At 36.6% G+C, this 10,460-nt stretch overlaps 1 protein-coding gene across 3 annotated transcripts in view; it reads right to left on the reverse strand.

Moving 5' to 3' along the window:
- The window catches only part of GRIP1 (glutamate receptor interacting protein 1), a 328,912-nt gene that overhangs the window by 236,786 nt on the left and 81,666 nt on the right, over positions 1 to 10,460 (reverse strand). For all 3 annotated transcript variants that reach the window (XM_011976577.1, XM_011976576.1, XM_011976575.1), the window contains exon 2: positions 7,457 to 7,537. In XM_011976577.1, the coding sequence (XP_011831967.1) occupies positions 7,457 to 7,537 (81 nt within the window). The remainder of the gene's footprint in view (positions 1 to 7,456; positions 7,538 to 10,460) is intronic.

Below are 10,460 nucleotides of genomic sequence, written 5' to 3' on the forward strand. Positions count from 1 at the left end.
AACTTCAGTTTGCTCATGTGTAAGAGGGGAATAAAACTTATTTTCCCCCTGGTGGTGTTTCTGAAGAAGAAATGAGATGATATTCATGAAAATGACCAGTCCAATACTTGGCACTGGCATGAAATAAATGGTAACTAGTACTTGTATAATCATTCCTCTCTCCCCACCTTATCTCTCTCTCTCTCTCTCTCTCTGTCTCTCTCTTACTCTCGCTCTGGGTTAGGTTACTCCAATGATCATTTCATTCTCGTTATTCCCCAAGCTTTGGCGTAATATTGTTCAACCTCCTGTTTCTCTTTTCTTGTTTCTTTTCATTTGTTAACAGAAGCCCCCAAAGCCTTTCACTGTCATTCAAATGATGTTTCTGCACTACAAATCAACAACTACTTACTGACTACCAACAAAGTGAAATTTTGTGGTTGTCAAAGTCATGTCTTCTGAGAAGAATCTCATTCCAAGTCAGTGTTTCCCAAAGTAGGTGTGTATAGATATTGCTGGATGCAAGATGATTTAAGATGACACAGAAACCTTTGTTTTTAATTTTCAGAGTTAGAAAAAATTTATATTAGAAAAATATGATTAGCATATAAAATTACAGATAGTAAAGCCTATGATAAACCTAAGTAAAAAAGTGTACCAATTTAAACTTACTTAAAATCATATTAATTATAGTAGAGGTGGAACACAAATATATAACAAAAGTAATGAAGATGACATATGAGTAACTGAAATTTGGGAAGCTGTTCTGAGTCATATAAGGTCAATAGATAAGAAAATATTAATAGGCCCAACTACTCTATTCAAAAGTAAACTATGTAAGATGTTTCTTCACTTTCTTCAATGCCAATCAAGCCATACAACTTCTACCCAGCCTAATTTTCTAAAGTCACCTAAAACCCTAGGGTCAATGGTCTACCAAACCCAGGAATGGGAGAATTAATTTTTTTCAGGGCAAAAGTAACAGAGGGAAAAGACTTTTTCCTTATAGCTCTTATGGCTATATCCTCAGTCAGCCTGTAAAATTTTTCTGACACTGGAAGCTGTTGCTAGCTGTCATCAGAGTCACTCCTACATGTACCTGGAGCACAACATTGACCAAGTGCCATCTCTCCTATAACACAGGAATTCCCAAACAGGGGGTTCAGGAAATACCAAAGCACAGTCACCACAAAAAAATTTCCCCTAAATTGCATGCTGGAAGAATTATTGTTTCAAAATCACTTGCTGCATATGCACCACTTTATTGTATTTCAGCCAATGTTTACTAAGGCATGAGAGAAGTTCAAACATAATAGACCGTTGTTTCTCCAAATCACTAATGAAAGCTATGGTTCTGAACACACAAATCAAGGTGCTGGTTTTGCCTTGTGCTATTTGAGGAGCACTCAGTATGTACTCACAGCTACATAGCAAACTGGATCAGTTCTCTGGAGGAGATACTTAATGTGTACCTGCCATAATAAGTAATATGTTTGGCTCTGCATTGCTCTATTTATAGACCAGCGTTTCTTCCTCATATTTTTTAGCACTTTTCTACAAGCAGAACACATGAATGAATCACTCTTATCTTCTCAATTTTATTATTAAATGGTGCTCAACTTTTTCCTCGGGTGTTTTAGGACCGCACAGACATTTTCTGGTCAAATAGAAACAAATGAGGCTGGGGGGAACCTCTGGCCTTTCAAAGTCTCTAGCTTCTGGCTGACCTATATTTCATTCATTAGTCTTGGGCAGCAGGCATTTTCTTGGAAATGTCATGTTGGGTGGAGCTTCAAGGCCAAATGTGAGTATTTGCTGCAGCATACAATGAGACAGAAAACACGTGGTCAACAGAGAACTTGTTGCACTTTTTCTGTAGGAAAGTATGCCGGTCTTAGGGTCACAGATTCCTCACACAGAAAATCTACCTGCTGACTTTTGCTTATTCATTGATTCCACAAGTATTGATCAAATACCTAACATTTGCTAAGGACTCTTGCATGCACTGGAGATAACAGGTGAACTAGACATATAGAGGATCTGCCCTCGTGTAGCTTACATTTTAGCTAGGGACTGAGAAACAAAAAAATAATAAATTTGTAAGTTAATTTCCTATAGCGATAACTACTATGGAAAACAAAACAAGACATGGGAGAAGCCAGAATCTCAGGTATATTTGCAATGCTAACAGTCTTGACTTTATAATCATAGAAACTTCTCTCTAAAGAAGTAATGTAATTTAGCTACTTTCTTAAATATTCAGTAATTTTAACACTTGTACACATAATTTTAGGTTCTTTCTTAAGGCTGACACTGGATGGATTTGGCAGAGTACACCCTGGCCCTTAGTTCTCATTGTCCTCACTTTGGCCCACTGGGACACTTGCGAGGATGCAGGGACAGCTGGACTGAGAAGCAAAGGTACTTATCTCTTGGTTTTTTTTTCCCACGTTGGTCATGTCCTCATTAATAGTAGATTCTGCCTTAGTTTCTTTGGACAACAACTGTGTACTTTTAGGACATTTCATACTTACTTGATTCAACTGACTTTGGTTTCTCATCCCTGAGATACATTCTTTTTTTAATTTTTTTTTTTATTTTTTACTTTTTGAGAGAGGGTCTCACTCTGGAGAACAGTGGTGCCATCATGACTCACTGCAGCCTTGATTTCCTGGGCTCAGGCAATCCTCTCACCTCAATGTCCTGAGTAGCTGGGACCACAGGTGCATGCCACCATGCCCAGCTGATTTTTGTATTTTTTGTAGAGACAGTGTTTCACCATGTTGCCCAGGCTGGAACTCTCAGGCTTAAGAGATCCGGCTGCCTTGACCTCCCAAAGTTCTGGGATTATAGGTGTGAGCCACTGTGTCCAGCCTCACTCATTTTTTTGCAGGGGCTCAATAGTAGAACTAACCAGATGAAGCAGAACCAGGCATTTACACACTTGAACAGTGGTATAGCTGTAAAGTCCCAGTGTAAAAGTCACACTATGTATCTTCTGTAATAATACAAATTTACATAAATGAAGCATCTAATGATATGAATAACAAAGACAGGAAAAATTTGGATCAGAGAGGGCAGAACCTTCAAATTCCTATTGTAGCCTCTTAATTTAAGGTTACCAGCTCCTCCCTGGTGTCAAGGGTATGGTATTATGGGGATTATCTTCCAGACTTTGATTGTTCAATAGATACTGACTTTTCCTAGATGTATTCTAATCAGCTTGACTGTACACATCTTGGGCTACTGGACATTTCAGATTCTCAGCTTCATTTTTTACTACCCACTCCCAAGTACCTAAATGTGAGCAGCAAGAAAGACTGATGTATACTTTACTCCCTTAAGACCTAATTGATAAGTATATTTTCTTACATTTTAGGCTGGGGAAAAAAATCCCACACAAATGTTTATGGCATTATTCTGGGTACAGATTGAAGAAAATTTTCCCGGGTGCACCAAAGTTTAGAAATGTAATAGATATGAATATTTGACATCTTCCTGCATTTGTCAATTGTCCAGAATTCTTTGGGCAATTGGTCAAGACTGATATAAGCAAAGAAAGATGTCCTATATAGAAAGAGGAGGCAAGTCAAATAAGTAATATACTAACTCTAGGTTTTGAGGTCAAGTGTAGTATCCTGTCTTTCCTTCACAAATATGAGACAGACATGATTAAATGCCTCATCTCTAAGTGGGCAAGGTCACAAATTATTGCAAATATGCCAAACTCAAAGTCTGTACAGATTTTCTCTAACGATTTGGACAAACCCTTCAAGTGGTCGAACTTCATTTCACCAGCAATCTGTCAAATAAAGGAGAATCAACAGATTCTTTTTAATAGACATTGATATATGGTAAAATCTGTTAGTTCTAAATACCTTTGTCCTTGGAATTTATCTTATTTTTGAAAACTAATGGGGAGAAATGAGATTGAAAATACATCTCCCTAATATTTTTAATTGAATATTAAGTCTCTAATACAAACTTAAAGTTTGGTGTCATAGGACACTCATGTCATTCTTTACTATCATCAGTATTAAAAATTTCATTAAACCTTATGGAAGACTAAAAAATCCTTTTAGTTTTACATTTTATGCCATATGAGACACGATTAAAATGACAAGTTCCCAAATAACATGAATAATGTATTTCCCCTTTATCCAAAGCAAGTGCATTTTGCTCCTAAGAGTGTTTAATCCATTTTCTTTTTCAGGAAGAGGAAAGAAGGGCGATAAAAGGATTTACGGTTAGAACGGGTATTTAATGAAAGGCACATATTTGGCTTGTGACTGTAAAATAACTGCTGTAGTTATTCTGAGTTTAGACAGGAGTCATAGATTTTGACATTAATAAAAGCAAATTATGATTCTGTTAACATTCATATTTACCTCTTTGGGACAGAATTGTTTAAAGTTACTCTGTTTTAAGTCATGGAAATAGTAGAGTCCGTATTAAGAAACCTTATTTCTGTGTATGTATATAAATGTTTACTTCAGGAAGCACCAGATCTACATTTATAGAATAAGTTTCAAAGAACAGCTTAAAATATCATAAAACTTAGATAGAGAAACTTAAGGTGCCTTCTGCTACTTTATACTCTTTCTCCACTATATTCCACCCCATTCATCAGAGAAAGTGCTAATATGAATGGTCAAATCCCGTCACCATCTTTGGACCACTGGGAGTGGAGCTTTAGGGGGAGATGTAGGCAAAAGCCATAGCTCTGTTAAGATTTTAGCCTCCTTGTGTTTGCTTACTCCCCAGCAGCTGGGGCAGATCAATGGCCCTGGAGCTGCATCTTACTTGGGAGGGGCCTCTGCACTGAGAAGGTCAGAAACTAGTACATTAGCCAAACTCTCCTTTAGGGCTTCTTTTCATTGGTGCGCTTTTCTCTAGAGGCATCTTTCCATGCTGCCGGGGTGTTAAAAATATCTTGAGGGAAGTAGGATTGGGAGTGAGCATAGGAAAAGGAGACTAAGGCTGTAAATGTCCATCTAGCTCAAGCCTTGTCCAACCCACAGCCCACAGGCTGTAATACAGCCCAGGATGGCTTTGAATGTGACCCAACACAAATTCGTAAATGTTTTAAAAACATTTTGAGATTTTTTTTTGTGATTCTTTTTTATTTTTATTATTACTTGCTTTAGTTCATCAGTTATCATTAGTGTATTTTATGTGTGGCCCAAGACAATTATTCTTCTTCCAATGTGGTCCAGGGAAGCCAAAAGATTGGACTCTCCTGAATTCTGGCTCTTATAGCTCTGTATGGTCCAACTTAGTCCATCAGGAGACCACTTCAGGATTTTTCAGTTGAAGCTCTGGTAAATAATAAAGAGGATACACTTACTTGGCCTTTTCCTCTGTGCGTTTTTCTCTCTCTTATGGACTTAGTGGGGGCAAAAGTGGACACAGTAGGTGATTGCTCAAGACTTCTGGATGTTGGGTTTCACTTCTGTTTGAGTTACTTCTTGGCCAAAGATCTGAGAATACTCTCTTCTTTTTGCCAGAACAAGAGTTCACGGGTACTTTTAAGTAAGACAGTAAGGGATTAGAACTCCATGAGTCATTAGTCAGTCAGGAGGCAGTTTCCAAGAAGTTTGTTAATTCTCTCCTTAAAATACTATTAAGTAATAGTCTGCTGTTAACCACTTTGGTTTCTTAGCCCTCTGGCTGGTGCAATCTTTTTTCTTGAACTGTTCTAAATAACTAAGAAGATTCTGAACACTCCTAATACCTCCGGCCCCTACCTTAAGAGAGATGAACAAAAAGGGGTCTATCAATGGTCAAGCTCCAGGAAAACATCTCATAAAGCTTACCAACAGTTAATGATTCCAGTGACTTTTAAATCTAACATAAAGACAAGGAAAAGACAAAATTCATGATGAAGAATAATATATGCCACAAACTAGGGATTATGATGAACCAATTCTGTGTATTTAACGTGTAACTTAAAAAACTACTTAATGACTTTAAGAAAAAGGAAGGCCTTCAAACGTGTTGTCATTAGAATGTGGCACTAGAGAACCCATGAAAAGAAAACATTGATAATAGCATATTTGCTTAGTATCCCATAGAGTTATGAGGACACTGGGAAGTCTCCTGCTTCTTCCCAGCAGTAGAATACTCATTACCGGTGAATGTAGAGCAGCCAAGAAAGAATTGATGGGTAACTGATATTCTTGAACTTCAAACGGAATATTTCTTTAATGCTGACAAGGAGAAAACAGATAACACAGTCCAGAACTGACTGTGATAGTTTTTCTAAATGCAACCAGCATGAAGAATGACGTTCTATAGGATAAAATAGAAGACATCTTGGCATTGGGTGATGCCATCTAATTGCAGAGTTCAAATTGCTTTAGAATCTTTGAAGCACCAAAACAAGGATGTAAAACATATTCATAATATGTGTCTTCATAAGTCCTGTACTTTCAAAATGAATCTAAGCCTTTGGAATAAGAGTAAAAATAACCACCTGAAATTTTTATAAAAATAAAGAATAATCATGAAGAGGGTTACTCACAAATGGAATTCATCTTGCTCTTTATTCAAGTGGAAAATTCTTCCTTTCACTGACACGTTTGCCAAACCATTCCATTTAATGTAGGAAACACCACTTTGTTTTTTCTGAATTGCTAAAACTATTGTACTCTAAAATCCTGTAGCTGAGGTTTAGCTGTACTCAATTTGCTTGTATAAAATATACAATACATCATTTTAAATCAACATTTAAATGCATTAATGCTTTTAACCCTTCTAAGTACAATTGCTTCCACAAGGAATTTTTCTGTGAATTATCTAGTTCAGATTGTTTGAATAGCATTTTGAATTTCCTTTCCTCTTTAATTTCAGAACTTACATGTTTTTGTGTCATTCACAAATCAAAGCTTCAAAATATTGAAGTTTTGGGGTAAAGACATTTAAAGATATTTCTTCAAAATGTTTTGTTGGAAAAACATAGATATCACTCATTGTGTTACAATACAATTCACACTTTCCTAAGGAAACAAAATCACAAATTTCACAAGAGCTGTCCAATGGAAGCAAATTCAGGTTCAAAGAGATGAGAAGAAAAGAGTGATTTTGCATTCAGCATATATGATCTGTTGCGGCAACTGTGAATTCCTTATTTCTGCCAGCTATAGCTCAGTAAAGAAATGGATGCTATTGTGAAAGTCATCCCCTGAAAACAGAGATGAGAGTAAGTAAATGAGTAGAGTTGATACAAATTCAAGTCATTTTGCAAAGGATTTTACATTGATGGATTACAAGATGAATTCTCACAAGTTGGCAAGGTTTTCTAAAGTCTAGCTTTTATGAATATTGTTTGAACAAGTGGTGTAGAATTCAGTCTATGCTCTGTGAAATAACATGATTTATTATTATTATTATTTTTACCAAGTTGGAATTGTTTAGAATCACCAAATAACAGGATTCAAAAGTAAAACAGCTGAAAAATCCAACAGTCTGGTCTAACCTGGGATGCTCTGTCTCCTCACAGCCAACGCTCCATCAGGCGGCTTTGTCTGGCTGGCGGATTTAGTGTAGGGACTCTCATCTGCAAAGGTACAATGAAGCGTTTGGTTAATTTCCATCCAGTTTCTAACGCAGTGAAGATTTTTAATGGATTGCAATCCTTCTGCGAGAGAGAAGTGGTACAGTACAGTGGAAAGTGTTGGTAGGCCTGGGTCCTATACTTGGGTTAGCTGTGTGATCAGTCTTTGAAAATGTTGTGAATATGTTTCTTCCCTTATAAAAGAGAGAGAAAATTCTCATCTACTTCTTAGGGTTGTCAGGATCAAAAGCTATAGTGCTCATGAAGATGTTTATGAAATGGTAAGAAGTATGCAAATAGAGTATACAAATTATTTGTCACCTACATTCATTGATAAGTAAGTACCAGTGAATAGGTGTAACAAAGACAAAGAAGAAATAAAATGGCTCAATGGGCACTAGGAATAATCAGGTAGAAGAACAAAGAAAGTAAAAAGAAAGGCAATATTTCAGATAAGCAGATGACAGAGTTAGTATTGCAAGGGAAATAAAGCCACTCAGAGTTAGTAGGTTCCTCCTGGGAGTGTGAACCGGCAGCCAGTGCAAAGCAGAGGGATAGAGATGTTTAGAGGGAAGACCAGAGGAGCTAGGTTGAGAATAGGGAAGGAATGATGGTTTGGCAAAAGAAGACATATATTGCAATGAGCTGGTTTGTGCTCTTTTAGAAAGAGATGAAAATAACTTGCAGAATTATTAAAAGAGCAACTGAGAAGACAGAAGGTCTAAAGCTTAATGGATCTGTGAGAGCTAGGCAAGAAGGTGAATGATTAAAACAGTAGGTGACAAGATCATGGAGACAATGGGTCCATCCAGTTCTAAGTAAGGTGATTTTTTTTTTTTAACTTTGAAAATGATTTTACCTGACTAGGAATAAAGGAGCAGCGATCTAGGATGGCAAATACTAAGGCTAAAATAAAGGACAATTCTTCCTAATTGGGATGGGAGCATTTATAAAAAGTAAAAGAAATGTGAATAACAACCTTAAAAATTTCAAGAATAAGATGTACATGGCTTGAGTAAATAGAATGTAAAATAATTATCTAGCATATTCAGTCCAGCTAGATAACCTAAGTGTCACTGCTGGCCACACTGTAAGATGTATTATTGTTGTTGCACCATTTTATAATAGTAGGAAATCATTAAAGAACTTAAAGAAGCCATATTGTACATGACAAACTATTACACATAACAAGGATTTATTCAGAACAAGGCTTTATCATCTGAGAACATTAATTCTCCCAACTGAATGGCTTGTGTTTCAAAATTGAGGAACTCATTTCCTCTCTAGGATGAACTTCTGGTTTGAAATGATTCATGATTTCTTCATAAAACTAACAAGGTCTTCATACGCAATGACAAAAGGAAAAGATTAACACTGCTGTAAGTGGCAATTAACTTAAAAAATAGAAGTCATGCTGTTTCACGTTTATATTTAATTTGTCACACAATTTTTTATATTCTTCCAACCATAAAGATAAACTACCAACTTTCAGATAACAATTCAATCAACACCATTTTTGCTTTAGAAGTGGTATCTTAGGTCTTCGACTCTTCTCTTTGCAAACACCATTTTGAGTATAATTAAAACCCACAAAACAAAATACAAAATGTAAACATCACACTATAAAAGTCTCCCTTTGCCCCACCATTGTCACTTGAATATTTGAGTGTTTTTCTCACAGTGTTAATAAGAAGGCAATATGCTTCATTTAGTACCTTTTAAAACAAATGTACTATGTATTAAAGCCGGGGATTCTTTATAAGACTACTTTAAAAATGTATTTCCTTTCATTGTCCAAAACCTTGAAACGGTGTATTTATGAGCATAGAGCACTAAGCCAGGAAATAATCACAACAACCAGGCTTAGGTACGGCATCTTGGAAGCCTGAAAGCTTTCCTCAGTGTTCTATTTGTCAAGATTCCAGCCAATTAAAGTCTTGAGTTGAATCCAGTGTTGGCTTTTTATAAAGGGCAATAAGAGATTTACCCAGGAGACTCTGGGGTTATCTGCACTTGATGCTCTATTTTAAGGAGCTATTTCTTTAGAAATGTACCCAGTTTGCATTTCAGAAGTAGTCAACCCTGGTAAAATGGTTTTCTCATTTATATTTGAAAACAACTTCCTTGATTTAGAACTGAGATAGTCTAGTTGAGCACATCCTTAAAAGGTTGAAACTGAATTATAGATGACCACCTGGCCAGCCTCTCCATCACCACCCCCAACTGCTCCCAATATCAAGAGTGACCTTACTGAGCACAGGCGAAAGTAAATAATTATCTAGAAGCGAAATCTTGTATTGGTTAAAGGACCAGAATGAAAAAGTTCAGTGCTATCTAATGTTGTCTAAGCGGCATTATTGCTTTCACCCTGATTGCCAAAGCCAATCACGCCAAAGCCTATCAGTGTGAAAGCGATAATTCCTAATGGAAGGGAGGCAGAGGCTTGGCAACATTGATCATCAGAGCTAAGGAGGGCATTGCAGCAGAGCAGCATGGCACAATATAACTTGGTTTTTAGAAGACTTTCCTGAAGAGTGTCTTTTTATTTTAAATACCTTAGAGGCACCATGGCCTTTTATAAAAAGCTGCCCATCACAGAATGAACACCAGCTCTCTTGATGTGATTTACTGAAAGTCAGCTCTAGATTTAAACTTGTTTGAAAATAGAAATGGATAAAACACACTGAATGAATCTGTGGCTGATGGCTCCACAGTAGGATATTAAAGGACCAGAGTGTCCACAGTGCATTTCTAATCCTTGAGCATAAAGTCATGGAGAACTACGGAGGCTTCTATCTTCTCTTGTGTCCCTAAATGCAGCTTTATCGATATATCCCTAGAATTTCATGCTTATAAGGGATAATCTATTTTTTTTTTTTTTTTTTTTTTTTTTTCAGTGATTATGAACATTAGGAACATGGGAATT

Source organism: Mandrillus leucophaeus, unplaced genomic scaffold, assembly GCF_000951045.1.
Source record: "Mandrillus leucophaeus isolate KB7577 unplaced genomic scaffold, Mleu.le_1.0 Scaffold169, whole genome shotgun sequence".
Classification (NCBI taxonomy): Eukaryota; Metazoa; Chordata; class Mammalia; order Primates; family Cercopithecidae; genus Mandrillus; species Mandrillus leucophaeus.